General features: G+C 32.1%; 2 protein-coding genes across 4 annotated transcripts in view; one reads left to right on the top strand and one right to left on the bottom strand.

Moving 5' to 3' along the window:
- LOC134692846 (condensin complex subunit 1-like) overlaps window positions 1–6,343 on the bottom strand; it is a 44,459-nt gene extending 38,116 nt beyond the window's left edge. The window contains exons 1-5 of one of the 3 annotated variants that reach the window (XM_063553447.1): window positions 6,147–6,330; window positions 4,381–4,506; window positions 3,847–3,922; window positions 3,463–3,521; window positions 2,867–3,045 (exon numbers count right to left, since the gene is read on the bottom strand). In XM_063553447.1, the coding sequence (XP_063409517.1) occupies window positions 2,867–3,045; window positions 3,463–3,521; window positions 3,847–3,922; window positions 4,381–4,498 (432 nt within the window). In that variant the 5' untranslated portion in view covers window positions 4,499–4,506; window positions 6,147–6,330. Of the gene's footprint in view, window positions 1–2,866; window positions 3,046–3,462; window positions 3,522–3,846; window positions 3,923–4,380; window positions 4,507–6,079; window positions 6,099–6,146 lie in introns of those variants that run through there. The other 2 variants (XM_063553448.1, XM_063553449.1) reach the window with 2 other exon arrangements.
- An 89-nt stretch (window positions 6,344–6,432) lies between these two features.
- Window positions 6,433–21,937, top strand: LOC134692847 (nuclear pore complex protein DDB_G0274915-like). Its single transcript, XM_063553451.1, has 12 exons — window positions 6,433–7,052; window positions 11,721–11,909; window positions 12,803–12,886; window positions 13,338–13,418; window positions 13,850–14,090; window positions 14,811–14,911; window positions 15,105–15,204; window positions 16,001–16,099; window positions 16,535–16,661; window positions 17,205–17,276; window positions 18,007–19,854; window positions 20,364–21,937. The coding sequence occupies exons 1-12, from the start codon at window positions 6,514–6,516 to the stop codon at window positions 20,522–20,524; spliced, it is 3,642 nt and encodes a 1,213-aa protein (XP_063409521.1). The 5' UTR covers window positions 6,433–6,513; the 3' UTR covers window positions 20,525–21,937.
- The last annotated feature ends 921 nt before the right edge of the window (window positions 21,938–22,858 follow it).

Consider the following 22,858-nt stretch of genomic DNA (forward strand, 5'->3'; position numbering starts at 1 on the left):
TTTGGCGAAAATAAATGACTACAATACTGTCTTTGTGTTTTATTTGTTCTCTGTTAACCTTTTTCTGACAATTTGTGCCGACTGTTTCCGGTTTGTGTATTAATTTTCATGGTCAAATGGTTTGTGCATAAACCCAAAAGAAAGAGCCAAGAACCAAAAATGTAAACGAGATTACAATGTACCAACTATGTAAAAGGAAGTATTCAGCAGAGTTATTGTGTCATTGTTGTGATATTATGATATCAATTCAATACTTATAAATCATACAATAATAAAAAAATAATTTTGATAGTCATTCCCAAGATCGAAATATTATTCATTAAAATGTCTCAGGTAAACACAAAGATTACAAAATTAATTGGCAAGCCAATATAATCCATTGATAACCCCTAATTAAGAGACAAAGAGTTTTATTCACTAAAGGTGTGAAAAATATCAGTGATAGGTGAACAGATGACACTAATGAGTTGGGAGTTATTTTAATATAAAGTTGATTAGCTTCACTTAATTTTCATAATCCTTTAATCATCGCAATATAAAAAGAATTATGAGGTCTACATGCTTCTTTAACACTGAGTTATGTGTGCTGGGAAAAATATTGATTGACTTTAAAAAAAATTAGGTTCATATTGATTTATGTTCGCTTTTCTCAAACAGTAGGTTGTTAGTCATACCCTACAAAATCATTGATGCATTACGTAAACAACACATGGCTAATCTGTAATCAAACAGTAAACAAAACAACAGGAATAAATACATCTTTATTATTAACAGCTATATAAATTATCAAAATCAACATCAACTAAATTCAAATCAAACAAACATTCATGCAGAAAATGAATATAATTCCTGTATTTGCATTGGTTTTACCGGCGTTCAGTAACTGTCAGCTGCAAAAAAATATCCCAATTTTGTCCGACTTATACGAGGGTCAACACTAAATCCTCAGAATTTGAAGCTGAAAAGGGCATCCGACTAATAGTCAGATCGACTAATAGGCGAGTATCTACGGTAGATTAAATTAGTTAAAACATATTTTATCTGCTGAATTAAAAGCAAAAATGAATTAGACACAAGTAAATCACAATAAAGATTAAATTTACACGGACTTTTCATCAAAAATATAAGAACATCTAACAAAAAAGTTTCTTTATACTAATAATCATGATTCTAAATAGCAAGATATATAACCAATTCAAAAACTGTTTTCAGTTCTGTATTCAACTTAGACCATTCTGTAGCACTCAGTATTTTCAATTCCACTCATTAAAATTTATCAACTAGATGTTATATATGGACCATAATTTGGTATTCGGCCTTTGGTTTCTTTTTGTATCCTTTTTTATAAGTTCTAAAATTTTAACTTTTATTTTGTGGGTTGTGTTGGTGTTAGAATAGTATGAATGGAACAATTGAGTTTTCAAGTCATGCATGGTAAAAGTTTACTTCTCCTTTGACAAGTTTATTGCGTTTCTGATAAGTGTTTGCAGAACATGAATAAAAAATATTAATTAAAAACTGTGACAAAGATTCCAACTTTGTACATTCCAAGTGTAACGGTATATTAACATGTATTTTTTATTAAATTAAAATTATTCACCTAAAATATCCAGTAATATTTACTGCTGAAGTTAAATCAATCCAACGAGCATTGGTACAATGATAAGAGACGTAATTTCGATTGATTTTTCCAAGGACTCTTCACGTCATTATCAGGAAACGAAGTGTGTTCTAACGTCTTTCAAATATGAAATCGATTTTATCAAGTCATTGGGCATTTATTTTCACACAGGATCGTATGTAACATTATGCACATATGAAAAATAACAGACCACCGGCGCAATCTCTTTGACAAATGTATTTTCCTCTTTTAAACAAGACGAAACAAGTCTACAGATTATGTTTGCTAACATCCTGTTGGAAACAAAAACAATGTTTAGACCTAGTATTTCGTACATCCGGCCGTAATGGCGTTATCACATGTTAGTCACATGTTTCCTGTATGACCGGAAATGGTTAGAACTTAAGGACAAAAACAATTTTAATAAATAACTGGACTTCTGTTTTGTGTGAAATGTAACGCATAACGACAACGTAATTTTCTTACTTAATTATTACGAAGATCAAAACAAGAATGTAAATCATCTCGGATTTACCTGTTTGAAAATCTCGTGAGAGTTCATATTTGCATATTGTTTTTAAGAATTCTATTACAACAAAGAAGATTACATCATTTGAAAATTGCGTTATGATATCGGACACAAAAATCACGCCACTGTTTTTACATCTGCTACATAAATACTTATAGTTCACGGCATTTTCTTCTCACTATTCTTATTGGTCGATGTTCTTTGTTATTTGAAAGCAAAAGTTACGAATTTGCCGGTGACGATTATCTATAAATCAGTCAGCGTTATGCTCTTCGGAAGCAACAAATAACGCGAGAAACTACACAAAAATACGGTTGTAGAATCTTTGAAATTCGTATATTTTAATTTTTTTTCTAGGGAAGAGTAGCATACACTTGTATGTTGATAAAAATAATGGCATCTTTAGATGTAGTTGCAACTTTTCTTACAGTAATTCACATTTTATCACTTTTCTATAGTTATAGGAAACGGAGCCCAATAGCAAATTATGGTCCATATATATATAATTTTTTTTATAAATATAAATATATAGATTTTGCATACAGCTTTATATGGTATGTGAAAAAATCTATTTATCGCTTTTATATTCTGACATATCATAAATCAAATTCTTGCTAATAGGAGTACAGATGCATAATAAGCATGATTAAATTCTTGAAATATTAATAAAGAGCATGGCAATCTGACAGTACAAAACAATTTAAAATGTGTAATACCTTTCCCCCAACAACTTGACTTGCACTCGGCTGTGTGTCTTCTGCTTCAAAGATCTCAAAGAACTGAGAGAGGAGATAACAAATCATCTTCACCATGTTAGACCCATCTTTCCTCACCTCTGGCTCAATACTGGTCTCGTCTAATGTAGTGGCAAGGTTATTGACAAAACTCTGAGCAACTGCAAAGTCAATTTATGTAATGTACTTCCAAATTAAAGATTAAATAAATGAATAATTGGTTAGTATCTATATTGTCATCTTCTTTATTGTACAGTAATAAATCACTAGTTAACTAAGGATATACTTAGTGATTTTTTTCCTGATTTCAGTCTTTTCAAGCTTTCAAATCATGATTTTTTGGGGGTAAATATGAAGGTTGACACTTGCTTTTTGGTTAAAATTATATATTTTCAATGTGTTAGAGCACCATTAATTTGTAAATTATCTCCCTTGTTTACATGTAAATAAAATATTGCCCTTAAAAATGAATTAAATTAAAATATTGTTGTAAATGTCAAATTCTCTCCCTCATTTATATGTAAATACATACATGTATTGCTCTTATAAATGGATAAAATCAATAATGGTGAATTTACTTTTAATGAGGAGCTGCCATGCCTCTTCCTTCAGGTCACCACTAACATCTTTCTGTAAACTGAAAAAAACAAAATCAAAACCTATCATTGCCATCATTCAATGAACATAGTGCCTTGAACTCCTTATCATTTACAGAGTGTGATGTTTGATTTCTATAGCTAGCTACCACTTAATGCTCATGTCACTGCTGCATTCAAATTTTGAAATAATAATCCTAATAATTAAATATAATAATAAATATCCACAAAATATAACTGAGAAAGAAAGCTATTAATGAAACTAATGACTTTCCCTAATTTTTTAAACTATATTTTTGAAGTAAAAAATAATGACCATTGAAAATAATGAATTTGTGCTGAAGAAATAGTGAATAGAATACAAACCATACAACACTGAACAGAGTATCAAACTTGTGTAAAAGACATTTGCTGCCCTGGCTCCTGAATGCAGTCTTCAATTCTGTAAAGACAAAAAATATCTATTAATCTTAATAGAGCACTTTGTTCTTGTAAGTTTAAGGGGGAAAATAAATAAAGATGGTAAAAATTTTAATAGAGATTGAAATACTGCTGTTTTCTACTTGTTTATGTTTATATAAACTTGTATAAAAGAAGGAAACATGGTATCATTGGCCAATCAGAAAACTATCCTCAAAAGTTAAAATCATCATGATCATTGATGTGGTCTATTTGATTGAAAGCCATTTTTAAACACAATTAACAGAAAAAGAATAAATTTTGTTTTGTTTTATAAACATTGTTTGATCTTATATTTGTAATTTTTTCTTTAATTATATATAGAAATGGTACAACAGCAATAGATAAATAAAGAAAAGATGCAAACAGATAGACAACAACAGCTGCATCAACATGATCAACACTAGTTTTAATTGTCATCAACTAACATGTGTTAATTACCTTGTAGAGCACCTGGTATTTCTCTAAGTGTGGCAATCTCACTGACAACAAAGTGATCTATACCTGTTCTGTTTAACAAGTCATCTCGAGAAGAGGGAATTACAAATTCAAAACTCATTTTTAAAACTGAAAAAAGAGAAAAGTAAAAGTATTATTAAATCATATTTAGTTAATTTATTCAATAGAAATAGACATCATAACAACATTTTAGATTTGTACAGTGATTGCAATTAACAATTTCAAATCTCATTTCACAATTGTTAGACAAGACAGTTTCATTTTAACCAAGCAGAAAAGATGAAAGAGCAGGGCTTACAAACACCGTGTGGGGTATGGTTATAATCAGAATCTGATTCATGGGATGTCAGAAATATTTTTTTTTAACCCAGATAACCCCTACCATTGAAGTTGTCATAATTTTTTTTTTTTTAATTTTCATTTTTTTATTGAAATCTGTACATTTGTTAGTAATGAAAACATTGAATACCGGTACCTTATCCCGGCATCGTTAATGTTAGCAATAGATCATGTAAATATATATGTGTTAGCATTTGTTAGTTCATTTTACAAAAAAATATATCAGCTGTAGTTACAATATAATACAACATTTTTCATTTGCAATAAAAAATAACATAATAAAAGTTCAAAAATAAGGACCACAAATACATGAATTCATCATATTAGAATAATCATTTTAACAAACATACAGATATTCAAGATTTTTTCGTTTTTTTAAGAATGGAAAATTTGAGGTTAAATTAATCAATTTATATTAATCAAAATTTTAAAATAAATAAAAAAAAATAAAAAATTAATACAGAAAAAATAGTTGAAGTTGTCATAATTAATCAGTTTTACACTAGTACATTTCCTCCTTAATAGATTATTCAACATGATTTCATATTTCAAAGTTTATTCATAAGGCCTAAGTGAATATAATGACATTACATGTTTTATTAGTTTAGTTTAAACCTATTTATTTACAGTGGATTGGGAAACAAGTAATTATTACTTATATTAATCCCTTTTCACTTTAAGGGTGTGAGTGCTGCCTTGTAGCGGCATTAGCCTGCTCTTTATCGAAACTACAAGGGTGTCTTTAATGTGCAAGAGATATTACTCTCTCTTAACAAAGGTCAGGCATTTATCTTCCCCTTCTGACAAACTTTCGTCATTTGTCAAGAAAGAGCTGAAATGTAAGTACATTTTGTAGCTAAAATATTTTCCCCAGAACGTGGATATAAACATTGTAATATCAATCAAACACATTTCAAAACAAATGTAACTTTCATGATGACACAGAGGCTTCTTCGATAAGGTGGACAAAGGTCAGAGTTTGGTACTCTCAGACTCTACTCTATGGCCATGGAAGGTAAAGGCACATTTTACACCTGACCAGGCTGTAGAGGTCCCTGATAACTATCATAAAACATTGTTATTACTTGTGGAAGTTATGCTTTTGAAGATCTTTGTAACATTAAAAAAAAACACTATTTTTCAGGTAAGGTTGCTGTTTTTGAAATGCATGTCGACGAAGATAAACGGACTATATATCTAAACTGTATTCAATTCACTATATTGATTTCTAAAAAGTTTTAACATTTAACAAACTTTCAATAACTTAAGCTTGCAAATTATCATGGAAACCCCCCTTTTTTATGTTGAGCCGAGTTATGAGTTCACAGCTTCTTGTATTTACTTTTTAACTTTACTCATCTAAAATCAATGATAAGTATAATAGAATAACTTGTTACGTGGACTCTTACTTCTTTAAACTTCCTAAGCGTCACTACTAAACTGGCATCATTCTACAATGTTTACAAACTTTGAAAATTTCAACTTTCCGCCTTTCCCAGCGTGAGATATCGACCAATCAAATTGAAGCTTTATATTTACATCTTATAGAAGTTGAAAAAATTACCGACCAAAGGAAAATAGAATTATAATTTCGAAATGATATGTCTATTTCAAACCAAATTTTGGACCTAGAATTGATTTTGTTAAAAAGTAAAATTTGAATAGACCAATCAATTTGAAAATCTATTTAAAGTTCCGACAACCGGAAGTAATCATTAATCTCCAAACCGAAAGTGACCGGCATGAGAAAATCTTTTAACAACGAGATGGACAAAAATGAATAATTTTAAGCCCTTTTATCTTATCCTTTTATTGTTATCGTCTGTGATATTGTTATATTTAAGTTTTAAAAGTATTGTTTTACTCACAGTTTTAGCAGTTGCTGTCATATGGGGCTCGAATGTCGTAAACGGCTCCTGGAAAAATACAAACACTCAAAAATTAACAGCATTTAAATTGAAAAAGCCAAAGCCATTCTCACATGAAAAGAAAACCAAAATAAAATTAAGCAACAAGAAGAACAGTTACGATCCATCATTCAAACAGTTTTTTAATGCAAACAGTGAAGCAGAAATGCCATCCACAGTCAAACTGACACCAGGCCCAAATCGACAAAAAACATCAATTAACAGAAATCAAACTTTTTCATCAACGTCTCCATATCTCAGGACATCATTGCTAAACAGTTCATGCTCCTTTCTAGAGCGCTCTGATGGAAACTTGTCCATGTCAACAGCAAATGGACATTCAAGATCTCCTGCACCATTTTTACCATCGATCAAAAGAGCACTTGGGGTATCAGAATACTCACCAAGGTAATTGTTAGTATGAGGCAGGTGCTGCCAGGGAAGAGAATTTGCTAATTATCAGTTATTGGGTTACATTGACCAACCCAGACCTGCCAACTTTTGAAAATCTCCATGGGGGATTTAGTGCGCGACAAGAATTTTAGGGGTAACAATTTTATCAACTTTTCTGTGAGCATTGTTTTTTACTCCTAAAATAGTCTTCTTTTTCTTTTGGTTTACTAATGATGAGCTTGTAGGCCTTGATTTCTTTTATTTGCATGATTCTTATACTATTTATTAAATTATAAAATTGACAGAATAACTGATAAAATGGCATTAAAAATAAAGGATTCAAAGTAGAGACCCCCCTCTTCCCCCTCCAAAGACCTTCTCATCTATTAACCTTGACTCAAAACACCTAAAACTACATGTCCTAAAGTAAGAAGGATGAAGACAGATTTTGATTTAGTCAGGCTTACTCATGGTCTTATCAGTATCAATGAGAAAATGGATAACATTTGAGTTATCTTTCTTTGTATTCAGAGGTGCTCTTACCGGCGGAGGCTTATACAGTAACACAGTAGAAGTGTATACAAAATGGCGTCGATTTTAAATCAACTGACACACGATGTCTGGTTTAAAAAAAATAAAACAGATTTCAAGATAAACGATGTTTTCTTGAGAGTTCATTACAGTTCTCATCTTTTTATTAATTATGATTTTGCTGTGGAACTACGGCAAATGTTGCAAATTGTGCTTGTATGATAAATTGATTAAAATTGAAAGGCTGTTTGACCAAATTTGTGTATACAAATTAATTTTGAGGACCCTTACGACCCATTAGGTAATCTGATTACATACAACCACTAATTTTGACACCTGTTGTGACTGTTGATTAGTGTAGGGTCATTAACATGTCATAATATGTCCCCAGGTAAAAGAATTGATTTTTTTTAAATTGATCAGAAAAACTTCAAGATTGGTAAACGATAATTTTTTCGGGTATATTTGTTGAAAATCGGGATTTTGACTAATTTTACGATCCCGATATAGGGATTCGGGTTGAGGGGTAAAAATCGGTATGATACCGCGAAAATCGGGATAGTTGGCAGGTCTGCCAACCTCACAGTGATCAGCAACTTGACAATTTTAACCTACATTCATAATCATGATAATTAAAATGTAAAAATTCACATACCTACATGTACCTACCTGGATTATTGCGGCGATCATTAAGTTGAAAACTTCTTTTGCCGCCTCATAATTTACTTTATATAAAATTACTTATTTTAACTGTGAGCTGTTCGCATAAATAGAACGAATAATTTTTCTGTACTGCTATACATCATGTACCAGGCCTCTACATTATCATTTTTTCTCACTTGTCCCTTCGGACAAGTTGCAAGAAAATCAACTTGTCCGAACTCTCAACTCACTTGTCCGAATTTATAATTGAAAATCCTCCATATTGATTAAACATGGTATATGCAATAATAACACTTGCCCTTTGATTGTACCTAATAAAGATTAATAAAGGGAGCATTTTGTTATGTTATATGAAGGCCACATCAAAATTCATTATATTATTTCAGACTGAAGGCTTATTTGCAAGACTGAGCTCTCTGACTCATAGTCACTATCATGTGTCAATCATTAAATCATATTTCTTCTTATACCACTAGGTTCTCCTATTCATGGATCTATATTCATTCTGAAGTAGTGGTATGGTTTAAACCAAATACACCTGACACCTTGTTTACAAATAAACCCTTTTTATTTATTGATGGTGCCAAACAAGATTTTACAATTTATCTTGATTTTTACATACATTGATATATGATCATGAAGTATATAAAACATTTTAGTAAAAAATCTGCCTTTTTAGATTTTATTTAATTTTTACATCTTAACTTATTATTTTAACATAAAGATCTTATTAAATAAAACCTTTTTTAATTTATGTTATGCCTAAAAGAAAAATCAAATGATACAAACTTTTAATTTAAAATTTAAAAGTTAAGGTAAAACTCCATATCATGCATATGGAGGTGCTCCTAATTCAAGAGGCTTATACTAAAAAGAAACAGTTACACTGGTTTCCTTCCCCTTACTTATTTTCCCCTGGTCAATGGCTGCCAGCATGTTCAAATACGTTCAATCAGAGACATATTATACAATTTTATATGTTTCTGGTTCAATCAATGAATATTTATTTCATTTTGTATGATCAATAAAACAATCATTCATATTTTTAGGAATGTATAAGTCTTGAATTTGATCTATTAATATCTGATATCGATTTTTTCACTTGTCCCATCGGACAAGTAGTATGATGAATCTACTTGCCCGACACCTATTTCCACTTGTCCCGGACAATCGGACAAGCGGTAATGTCGAGCCCTGTGTACATGTTGTACGATGGTTTCCACAATGTTTTAAATACTTGTCGCATACATTTATATACTGCTGCATTTATATTAAAATGTTATGTAGGATTTAACTTCTTCCCATTCCAATGTTCATCATTAATATGATTTTTTTAAATATTGACAGATTCTGCGCAAACTTTTACTGTTGAAAGCTATATAATATTAAGACTATTCCATTAAGTAGGATTAAACTTCTTCCCATTCCAAAATGTTCATCATTAATATGATTTTTTTTTTAAATATTGACAGATTCTGCACAAACTTTTACTGTTGAAATCTATATAATATTAAGACTATTCCATTAGACTATTATGTAGGATTAAACTTCTTCCCATTCCAATGTTCATCATTAATATGATTTTTAAAAATATTGACAGATTCTGCACAAACTGTTACGGTTGAAAGACTATTCCATTGATCAATGATCCTTTGTGAAAATGAATGGAGACGCTGAGTTGAATTACACCTCTTTTTACTTAATTTCCAAGGATGTCCTCTAGTAGAATTTGTAGATAACTCAAACATATTTTGCCATTTAATATTATCTATCCCATGTAAAGCTTTATAAACTTGTATCATATCATAACGATCTCTTCTGTATTCAAGTGTTGGAAGGCCCAAGGCTCTCAATCTTTCAACATAACTTAACATTTTTATACTAGGCACTAATTTGGTAGCTCAACGCTGGATCTTTTCAATTCTCCTTATATCTTTCTTTAATTATGGTGACCACACTGTAGTGGAGTATTCCAACAAGGGACGTATAATTGACTTGTATAAAATAATAAACATATCTTTTTCCAAATAGTCGAAGGAAATACGGATTAATGCCAAGACTCTCTGGGCTTTATTCACACAGTTAGTAATATGTTTATCAAACTTTAGGTTAGGCTCAAAAGTTATTCCTAAGTCCTTTTCTTCAGTAACAGGATTAACCTGGACATAATCATCCTCATTATCTAATATTGTGTATCTAGCATTGTCTAGACAAGTTGTTATTTTGACCAAAATGCATAACTTTACATTTACTTGCATTAAATGAAAATTTCCATTTTCTGGACCAATCACATAGTCTATCTAAATCGGCTTGCAAGTCCTGGTGTTGTTGCTCATTATCTACAGATGAATAAATTTTTGTGTCGTCTGCAAAAACCTTAATCAACCCAGCAACTGCATCCGGCATATCATTAATAAACGCCAAAAATAGTACGGGCCCCAGTACGCTGCCCTGGGGTACGCCACTTATCACTTCAGCTCTAGTAGAGTATGTATTATTAAGTCTAACTCACTGGGATCTATTGTTAAAAAACATTTTATCCAATCCAAAACTTTTCCTTGAATTCCTAGATTGTAAAGTTTGCCAATAAGACGCTCATGAGGCACAGTGTCAAAAGCACGACTAAAATCTAAATAAATTGCATCCACTGAACAAAAATTATCCAATAACGATGCTGCAGAATCAAGCATTAATTAACAACGACCAATGAAGGCTCTGTGGGATAAACCAAAACATTTTTGATGGTGCGGCTATGCACACCTAATGTTTATTTTAAAAACTTTATTGACATGTAATTGGTCAATTGGTAAATTTTTGTAACATAAACCTGGATAAAGTGCTCAACCCTCCAGAAGTAATCCTTAACCTACTGTATATGTCTTATGTCAAAATGATGCAAATATCTCTTTGAGTAGGTATTTTGGTACTGGAAAAATCTTAAATTAATTATCCTAATATATAAACAGAAGTAAATTATCGCATTTGAATGTACTTCAACCTTCAAAGACCTGTACACAGTAGAAGTTAATACATGTGCAATCAAATGACAATGTGTCCATCTTTAGAAGTTTTAAGTGTACAGCTACTAGACCAGCAAAGACCATATAATGTATGATTCAAAAGAAATCTAGTACAATGATGCTTTCAAATGAATTCATTAAAGGTTGAAGTCTTTCTGTAAATTACATTTTTACATTAAAACTACAAAGTTGAAAAATATGTTGTCATATATGCAAAATGCCATTTAAAAAAATTAAATTGACAAAATCTTAATCAATGTCAACCCAAATGACTGGCATGTGACATATTTACAAGATATGTTAAGCTTCCAAAAACTTGTTACCATAAAAAGTGCTGAAAGTTACGTTAAACGTTTTACACAATAACAATTAATCATATTTTTTAGGAAAAGACAATTGGTCATTCATTCAAATAAAGTTCTATATTTATAAATGTGCATACTAATTAGTTTTAAATGTTTATTTTCAGACAGGAAAATTCAGTTGTTCCTCCATCTTATCAAAACTATCCTTCACAAGCATCACCAGGATTCGTTCCAGCAGTTAGACTTATAAAGCGAGAAAGGTCACATTTAGGTCACCAGAAATCACCATCAGTTAGGAGTTCCAATGTAGTGAGGATTGCTCCACCAGAGCCACATAAATTGTCAAGTCCAAGGTAGGATTTTATAAGAATGAAATTAGGTATAATGAGTAATAATCAAGTGGGCCTCTTTTTATTTTTTTTAAAGCTTTGTATATCCTTAGAAAAAACCAGCTACAAACACAAATATTGCTATCATTTATTGGTAAAATATTGAAGCTAAATAAAGATTAGTATACCACTGTTCGAAATTCATAAATTGATTGAAAAAAAAACCAAACTGGGTTCCAAACTAAAACTGAGGGAATTGCATCAAAAATAAAATGAGAACTACAACACAAAAGAAACACAACACTAAAATGTAACAAACACAGAAACAAACTATAATATAACAATGGCCATTTTCCTGACTTGGTACAGGACATTTTAATTTAAAAAAAAAGTAAAGTTTAAATTAGTCAAGGAAGGAACTTAAAAAACTTTTACTCACGTCAGAACTTGAACATGTTGAATATTGATTCACAGGAAATTACAAACACACATACATCACTCAGGAATATAAGCAGATTGTAGTAGATGCAAATCTGAGCTGTTACACATGTATGATATGTGTGCAACAGATAACCCCCATCAGTGTAACTGTTTTCTATTCTATGTTATCTAACATGTCTAAACTGGACTACTTAACAGGATTGCAAAAAACAAGACTTCCATCATTTAAAAAAAAATTGTACACAAGGAAATTGACAGTCCATCTGAAATCCAGTTGGAAATTTTTAGATTTTTGCTCTTCATTCATATCTATTATTAAAGATTATCTTGTTAATTGATCAAAGTTTATTTATCAGATAGAAATGACTGAAAATGGCATTAAACACCAATAACGAATTAATCATTTCTGAAAGACAAAACTCACCCCAGTTTTAGTGTTCATAAATTTAGAAGAAAAATGTTATATTTTTTTTCAGATTATTTCATATACAAACAAGTAGTACTGATTCAAGGAGGACACCTGACACTCAAGCTGTTATACAAGCTTTAAAAGAAAAAAGGTAAACTAGCTAATTGTATTCTTACTTATCATGCTTATGTTGTAAATAAAGACATGCTTTTACATTATATTGATATTCAGGGTGAAAAAAGGTAATTTATTCATTAAAAACAATAGAGCAAACATATAATCAATGCAATGAAAATTTGTAATTTTATAGATTTTTCCTCAACCTACATTTTTGTACATGACCTAAGCTGTCGCAACTTTTGCATTTATATTAACATTGAAAATATCTGTATTTACTGTAAATTTTTGTCATTTTGCTGGTATTTAAAGTATTTTTATCTTTTAAATTGTTAATGTTAAAAGCTTTCCAATAGTTCATTATTTGCATTAATATGTATTTATTTTATTTTCGAAGTAGAACTTACAGGAAAGACAGGAAATTTGTCTTCTCCTTTGGGCTATGACATGTTTCTGCATTATTAATTATTGTAACCCTATTTCAGTTTGAAGAGAAGTTATGGCAGATATGACCTTGACCTTGATACCTCCTACACAGATTACCCAGTACAGAAGGCCAAGAGAAGGTAGGTCTGGATTATTTAAAGTTCCTGTTCTTTCTTTAAATATGATTGACTTGCCGTGATTACAGAGTTGGGGTAATTGTAATTGTAATCGTTAATCAGCTGTAATTGATTACAATTTTTCAAGTAATCATTGTAATCATTAATCAGCCATAAATCTAATTACATGTAATTTAATTTAATCAATTACTTTTCAAAATACCCTGTAATCATGATTACTTTATGATTACATTCTGATTACAATGATAAAAATCTTAAACTGTGTTTATGTTCAATAAAGGAAACTTTTTGTTGTTCTTATTCAATTTATATTGAACATGTTAAGATAGTTTGGTTTACTTATTTTTTTATAAAGCATGACAATTGATTTGTATATTTCAGTAAAAAATAAACTGTTACAGTATTGAAAATTTTTTTGTTTTGATTTTTTTTAGACGACAAGACAGTCAACAATCAAACTCCTCAACTTCCTCTTTGCCACCATTGCCTGATAGTCTGCCTGACCTGTCCTCGTCAGGTTATACAATACCTCGCCTAGAAACACCAACGTTAAAGAGGTCAGCTCTCATTGACGACTGGGATGATTCCTGTAGTGCTAAAAAGTTAAGAAAAGATGGACGTGTTAATTCTATACTCAGTTCCTTAAGTTCTAGTCAGAGGGTAGCAGAAAAGGAAGTAAGTTTCTCATGCAGTGTATTATGGGTAAAAAGTTAGGAAAGATGGATGTATTAATTCTATACTAAGTTCCTAAAGTTCTAGTCAAAGGGTAGCAGAAAAGGAAGTAAGTTTCTCATGCAGTGTATTATGGGTAAAAAGTAATTAAGAGATCATTGAGACCATCTTATATAAAAAAAACGACGGAGATATGGCATGTATGGTATGATTTCCAATGAGACAACTATTCAATAGATACCAAATGCCATAAATGGCAGCAACTTTAGGATTAAGGGCCCTGACATAAATAAAATGTGAAACCATTCAAATGAAAAAACTAACCCAAGACAGTGGTGCAAGGACAACATAAGAAATGTAAAATAACTGTTAAATGGCTCAACTCAACAAATCAGTACTAAGCAAGTAACAATTGGTTTCCATTCTTTTACTTCAATTTGCTTAAACCATATGTTAATACAGCTGAAGGCCTATTTCCACCAAACACGCATCAAGTTTTGAATTGTTTGTGGTGTCATTTTCACTGTCATGAGTTATGTCCCTTAATTCATTTTGTAAATGAAAAAATAGTGAATTTTCTGTTTCCGCACTAATTTTTTACTTTGCCTCAACCAAATTTTATGAAATAAAACAATTCTTTTTACCATTAAAATCAGATCAAATTCAAATTTTTGATTGTTTTTCACCTTTGTTTTTTGTAACAATTCCTATGTTTTATTTCAGGTTCAAGTTAAAAGAAAAGTATCAACAAATGGCAAAGAAAATAGTCCGTCTATATCCAAACTGGCAAAGAAAGACACAACAGAAAAAGTATCACTAGACAGGTAAGCTACACATTTCATTTCTTTTCACAAAACTTTATTATTTTCATGTTCAGAAGGTGCCTAACTGAGAGTTTACCACTGCAAATTCTCCACATGAAATGCGATATGATTATAAGGGATTTCTTAGATAAGCCACAATTTTAACACTTCTTCCTTTCATTATAAATAAAACCTAATATGTTCTTGTTGACAGATCTGACACAGTTATAATATCAACTACAGAAGGTGCTGAGGACACACCCTCTAAAGAAACAGATACACCTATCAAGGACACATCACTCGATTCTTCTGTGGTAAGTTTGTGTAATAAACTTGATTGTCAAACATTGTAAACAAAGTCAGATTACCAGTTCTTTGATTTATCATGTCACAAAGGTATCTGTCTCAGTCTCGTTCAGACAAACTGGTTCTTTATACTATGCTATATTATTTGAGTCAATTTCTTTATTATACTACTGTGGATTCATTCACATTCATTTTCATGGATACCAATTTTCGAGGAATGAGGAAAAATTGTATTTCTATGATATTTGATTTTTTGGTGAAGCTGAATTCAAAATACTAGCCTATATAATAATGGTTCTCTTAAATTGGTGATTTAAGTCTAAATTAATCTATTGTTTGTTTTCCCAATCCTGACCCTGCCAAGCCATGTGTAGGAAGGTAGGTAGGGAAATAATTTTATTTTTTCTAAAAAGCTTGAACAATATCGGACGATGTGGCAAGCCTGAAAATCATAAATGAATAAAATAATTTTCGACTTAGTTTTGATAAAAAAAATTCATGAGTAGCACCTTTTTTGCAGGGTCAGTCGAGATTGGGGAAACAAACAATACATTTTAGGCCTTACCTTTTCCCAAGATATCCACTAAAAGTGATATTCAACAAATGAAAATAAATCCACAGAATCCTATATGTCAGTTGGATCCAGTTGAAATGTCCATTGTTGTTTTTTAACATGTGCTTCCTTTCAGAAACACAGAACATATTTGTTGTTGAGCTTGTATTTTAATTTGCTTCTTATTTTCAAAACATTTGATACCATATATTTATACAGTCATCATCAATATTAGCCATCTTTAATTTCAGACTGTAGATAAACCAAAGATGGTAACACTCAACCAAAGCTTCTCAGCCAGAAAAAGGCAGACATCTTTATACTCAGGGCTCAATAAAAGTTTCCAGAAGGTACGATCATATCATCTATTTCATGACTCAAGATACTTCTCTTTTATGAGAGAAGTTTGGAATCTGCTTTGTAAAATTCAGTCAAAAACAAATTTATCCGTTCTTTTAATGCCTCCTCCGCTGCAACGGGGGATTAAGTTTTACCCATCCCAAAATTGGTTTCCCTTCTCTAACTTCAGTTTTCCTCAACCAAATGATATGAAACTTACCCCTACACAATGCTTATTACCATAAAACACATCAAGTTTGAATTTTGGTGGCGTCACTTTTACTGTTCTACAGTAAACTGTTCTAATGTTCAGGGGAAATTACTTTTTTGAAATCTACAAATTTTCAGATTTCAATATGGATTTTTTTTCAATTGCATTATACAAAAAAAATATAGACTTGCAATAAGAAAGATTATAAGTAATATGCCTTGTTTTCTATATACAGGTTCCACATGCTAATGTTATAGCTAGTATGGAAGACTATGAAAATGATATGGGTGCTGAAAAGAAGAGAGTTCAAGACATGCTAGAAGGAATCCATCAGGCTGAGACGGAGAAAGAAAAGGAAAAAGGTAAAGCCATATACTTTGAAAGGGATCTAGGATTCTGTCTGCTTTTCTGTTTCATATCTTTTGAATACATCAGAGGATATTAAGGACACTTTAGGTTTTGTTGGGATATCTGTACAGTCAAGGTCACATAATCAGATCACCATATTCAAATATTCAATCATGTTGCAGACCATACTTTGAGTATGTTCAAGGTTACTGAAATGACACTTAATAATTTTAGCCAACCACCATTGAATAGAATGGAATCTTAAAACATAAAAGCTGTAAGGATTCTTGTAAGGTTCAAACATTAGCATAGTTCCTGTACATTTGTAAAATATTTTCAGTGCATTTCAATTAAATTCTCAGCTGATAACTTCTCTCAATTTTACAAAAGCAACTGATGTGTGTTAATCAGTCAGCGTTCAATTATTATTATTCTGTTTTATGAATAATGACAAATTCTTTCATTGTGTGAGGTTCTAACTTTGCACTATTTGCTTTCTTTGTCAACACTTTATCAACATTTTTACTACAATTTTATTACTTGTGTTATATTTACAGAGGCAAGCAAAAATCCAACGGCATTTGGAACATCAGTAAAAGCAAGTGAAACAGTACCTACAATTGCACAGGGTGAGCTCACATGTCTATTGTGTTGTAAATTTTCCAATTAATGTGGATTCATTATATTTCGTTGAATACCAATTTTTCGTTGACTTCATGGGTACAGGGAAACCACGAATTTTAATGTTCAACGAATTGCAAATTTTCTGTATGATTAAATGCAGACTTTTGGAAAACCACGAAATCAAATATTCACAAAAATGCAAGTTTTCTTCAATCCACAAAAATTGGTACCCACGAAAAAAAAAATGAAATCACAGTAGTAGGTATAAAATGAGATGTGGGATATATATTACAACTTTTAAAATAGAAAAAGAGGTCAAATACAATCCAAGACATTATATACATTTAGAGGTCAATGTAAATTCTTTGATAAAATAAACATTTAGAGGTCACTACAATCCATGACAATATATAGATATAAGAAGATGTGGTATGAGTGCCAAGTAGACAATCTATTACAATATGTACACTTAGAAGTCACCATACAATCTGACAATGAACAACCTTCACATAATATTTTCTTTTTCCTCATTGACCTTATGTTTTGTCCAGTTGGTGGACACAGATTTATGTTATCTTATATTAGAACATCAATATAAAATTTCAATCATGGTCCTTATTGTTAGAAATAGTAAGAGATTATAGGTCAAAGCTATGTACATCAAAAAATTCATTTAAAAATAAATTCAATTAAGCGCTTTTTACATCATACTTAAAAAAAAATCTTTCATTTTAGTTTCAGGGTTTCAGACATCTTCTTTAGTAACAACAGCAACCTCTACTGTATCTTCTGCTGGTTTGTCCTTGACCTCTACTGGATCCGTACCATCATCTACTTCTACAAGCACTGTAACAACGTCTGCAGCATCCATGATGTTTAAATTTGCTACTGTTAAAAGTTCTAGTCCACTCAAAACAACAACACAAGGTGGTCTTATGTCAGGTTCATCGCCTATTGGAGGAATTAATAGTAGTGCCGGAGGAAATACTACTACAGTTACTTCAGCAGGGATGGCTCTTTCTACTGGATTCTCTGTTTCTGCAGTATCTGCAAGTGGTGCTTCTAAAACAGCAGTACCTCCTTTTGGATTGAGTACAGCACCAGGAACAAGTGCACCGTCAGGATTAAATTTTGGAACAACTGTTACTCCAGCTTCTTCTACATCGATACAATCTGGATTTAATTTTGGATCTCAGCCAGCTGGGTTGTCTTCTGTTCCAGGTTTTGGAGCCACATCTACGGCCACTCCTACTGTGACGACAACAGCACCACCATCCTACGGTTTCAATACAAATGTAACCACTGCTCCTTTGGCTACACCAGCACCATCAGGTTTTAATTTTGGTTCTGCCACCTCTGCTCCTGGTGCTCCTGGAAGTGGACAGACAGCCTCAGTATTTGGAACACAACAAGGTGCTCCAGCTTTTGGAGCCCAAACTCAGGCATCACAACCATTTGGATCTCAGCCCCCGCCTGCATATGGATCATCAACACCTTCATTTGGTGCTGCACAGCCTCAATCCACAGCGGCTTCATTTGGTATGCAGCCATCTACTAATGCCACAACTACCACAAATTCTACCGGCACTAACCCAACAGCTTCAACATTCAACTTTAAACCGTTTAATAATCAAACACCTGCTCAGCAGCCAACAACACAGCCTGCCATGTTTGGAAGTCAGCCTAGTGCAGGTATTTCATCCTTTGGGTCGGCAGGATCTACTGCTACAACAACTCCAGGATTTGGAGGCACACCATCCTCGTTTGGGCAAGCTACTTCTACTGCTCCCTCAGGAGGAGGATTTAACTTTGGAGCAAGCACTCCATCTTTTGGAAGTCAAGGAACGTCTGGTTTTGGTCAAACCAGTGCTTCTAGTGCTAAACAATTTGGGACAGCAGGATTTGGAGCTGCATCAACACAGTCTGGATTCTCTGCCACCACTGCAAGCACCACATTTGGTCAGGGAACATCAAATATGTTTGGCACAACTACCACAACAGCAAGTTCATTTGGTCAAGGGTCATCTAGCTTTGGGACAACTTCATCCGTCAGTGGATTCGGGACCGCTGGACCATTTGGACAAAGTTCTGTACCAAAATCAACAAGTAGTGCCTCATTTGGACCATCAGGAACCACGTTTGGACAAGGGAGTACAACATCAGGACCAACCTTTGGTCAAGGGAGCACAATATCAGGAGCAACCTTTGGTCAAGGGAGTACAACATCAGGACCAACATTTGGTCAAGGGAGTACAACAGCAGGACCAACATTTGGTCAAGGAAATACGTCATTTGGAACTACTACTAAAACTACAGCCAGTGGTTTCGGAGGTACTTCAGGATTCTCATTTGGCCAAGCCTCCAATACTTTTGGCACTGCTAGTACACAGGCAAGTGGTTCTGGAAACTTTGCTTTTGGAACACCAGCAAAAACAACTCAGCCAGCTGCTAATTCAGCCTATAATTTTGCCTCGTCTAGTGGAGTGCCCTCTACTCCAAACAATAAACCTGGTGGAGGATTTGATTTCTCAGCCTCAACAACTCCATCAAACCAAGGAGGAGGAGGAGGAGGTTATAATTTCAGTAAGTTTATCTTTGACATGCTTATATTTGATCTTATGCTTAAAGATAATTTGAGGCAAATTTCCAATAAACTTCAAATGAAATGGATTTAAGCAATTTTTGGCAACTTTACAGTCTTCAACAATAAGATAAACATATATTGTAGTCCGCTTTTAAAGACCCTGACATGAAAAATTTGAAACAATTGAGAAATCTTCACCTTAATTAACAACAAATCAATTACCAAAAAAACAAAAATGACAAACATCAACCAACATCAACCTGAATTATAGGCTTGTTAACAAGCATTTTTAAAATCCAGATTAGCTTGTTGGTCTGGTACAAAATAATTAGGGTAACATGTTCAAGTCCCGATATGCATGTAATAATTGCCCCCAGGACTCTTTAACACCAATCCACCAACATAGAAGAAATAATAATAGCTATAAACTAATTCAACATAAATCAGCTTTAATACAATGTACTTGAGAATTTAACTAAAGTGTTGAATTTCCTTGGTCCATTTCTAGGTGCCAATGCAAGCTTCGTAACTCCAACAGGAATGGCAACACCTGTCTTTGGAACACCCACTGGAGGAGGTACACCTAACATGTTTAGTGTAGGGGGTACAGGAAGTATACCAAAGCCAAGAGTAGCTCGAAGGGGGAGGAGACCTGTGCGTGGACGTTGATCTCAACAAAACTAGTGATATTACCTATAGGTCTTCATGGTGAACTATAGTTTTAAAAAAGACTTAGGAGAAACATGGTAACTCAAATAATCAAAGAGATATATGTCCTAGATAAAGTGACAGTTGAGAGAAGTAACAATTGTTTTAACAGGAGATTGACATTAATAATCATGTATAAGATTACAGTGTACATGGACAATTGGCCAAAGTCTTTCTTCAGATCTGTTAAAATTGTCTGAATGTCTCACATATATCAGGTTGTCTATGCTATGCTTTTCGTTAATGATGAATAGAAACTTGCATTGTCCAGGAGAAAAATCTTTATTGCTCAAAGACCTATTCAAGTTAGCTTATTGTAAGAAAGTCAAATTGATGACTTATTCAGACTTTGCAGATCTAGAGATATGGTAGAAAGGGCTATTGATCAAATTTTGTTATACATGTATGCATTTATACAGAAGGACACATTAAAGACTAATTTCTTTGTCTCAGAAATATTTTAGTTTTGAAGTTATTCAGAATGATTAAATATTCCTCAAAAGCATGTGTATAATAAAAATATTTTGATTTCTGTTTGGCTGAAAACAGAAGAAAATATCTTACTACACCTAGAGACGAACTACAATATGTTAATGGTTTTTAATTTGAATTTCATTTTCTTGTTAAAAAGGAATCTGATGTAATTTTTGTTCCTGTGCAATTATTACATAACTTTTGTTAGGTACATGACATGCCTTATTGGCAATCATATCACATTTATTTTTTGGTACTAGTGCCTTCCCTAATTTCAATATTAGGGAATTTTGTGTTGAATATTTATTTATTGTGAACTTTAAAATGTATGGTATTAAATGATATGTTGCATTTGTACTTATTAATTTGTTGTCACACAGAAGAATAGTGTTCAGACATTATAATTGTTGCCATTTTTTGTGCTACAAAAATTGAGGATAATGATTTTTTTTTATTGGTGCTCTTAAATTATGTGAATTTGGCAATTAAGAGTTTGACTTGAGGTATTTACACTTGTTGTTTAATGAAGATTGCATGGTGACCTATAGATATGTAATTTTGTACTCTGATATTGCTGTCTCAGTAACAAACACATTGTGAGAGCTTAAGTTAATTTTCCTTTGGTTTAAGATGTATGCTATAAAAAAGGGTAATTTTATAAATAGCATTGAATGAAATGCAAGGAAAAAATGTATGAAAAGAGCTGTACTTTCATTGAAATTTTATATAGTAAATGATATTAAGGATCATTAATAAACAATGGAAACATCTTTAACAATATTATGTTATCATGGTATATTTTATTTTTACATCAGGAAGTTTTTGTACAAGTACTTGACAAAAAAAATATTTTGTAGTTAATAAATACAATCATGATTAAATAAAATAAAGCTGTTATTACTGTTTGTTGTCATTTCATCCATTAAAATTATTCTGACTGGAGATAACATAACTATAGATTCTAACTGGAGATAACATTACTGTAGATTCTGACTGAAGATAACATTACTGTAGATTCTGACTGAAGATAACATTACTGTAGATTCTGACTGAAGATAACATTACTGTAGATTCTGACTGGAGATAATGTTACTGTAGATTCTGACTGGAGATAACATTACTGTAGATTCTGACTGAAGATAACATTACTGTAGATTCTGACTGGAGATAACATTACTGGAGATTCTGACTGGAGATAACATTACTGTAGATTCTGACTGAAGATAATATTACTGTAGATTCTGACTGAAGATAACATTACTGTAGATTCTGACTGAAGATAACATTACTGTAGATTCTGACTGAAGATAACATTACTGTAGATTCTGACTGGAGATAACATTACTGTAGATTCTGACTGTAGATAATGTTACTGTAGATTCTGACTGAAGATAACATTACTGTAGATTCTGACTGGAGATAACACTACTGTAGATTCTGACTGGAGATAACATTACTGTAGATTCTGACTGAAGATAACATTACTGTAGATTCTGACTGGAGATAACATTACTGTAGATTCTGACTGAAGATAACATTACTGTAGATTCTGACTGGAGATAACATTACTGTAGATTCTGACTGGAGATAACATTACTGTAGATTCTGACTGAAGATAACATTACTGTAGATTCTGACTGAAGATAATATTACTGTAGATTCTGACTGGAGATAACATTACTGGAGATTCTGACTGGAGATAACATTACTGGAGATTCTGACTGGAGATAACATTACTGGAGATTCTGACTGGAGATAACATTACTGTAGATTCTGACTGGAGATAACATTACTGTAGATTCTGACTGGAGATAACATTAC

This window comes from Mytilus trossulus, chromosome 12 (assembly GCF_036588685.1).
Source record: "Mytilus trossulus isolate FHL-02 chromosome 12, PNRI_Mtr1.1.1.hap1, whole genome shotgun sequence".
Taxonomy (NCBI): Eukaryota; Metazoa; Mollusca; class Bivalvia; order Mytilida; family Mytilidae; genus Mytilus; species Mytilus trossulus.

Excerpts from the sequence above, each read along its gene's own strand:
- LOC134692847 (XM_063553451.1), top strand. The coding sequence starts at position 6,514 with ATGAATAATTTTAAGCCCTTTTATCTTATCCTTTTATTGTTATCGTCT. Across the intron at positions 11,910-12,802 it reads CATAAATTGTCAAGTCCAAG|ATTATTTCATATACAAACAA; the intron begins GTAGGATTTTAT and ends ATTTTTTTTCAG. Across the intron at positions 12,887-13,337 it reads CAAGCTTTAAAAGAAAAAAG|TTTGAAGAGAAGTTATGGCA; the intron begins GTAAACTAGCTA and ends ACCCTATTTCAG.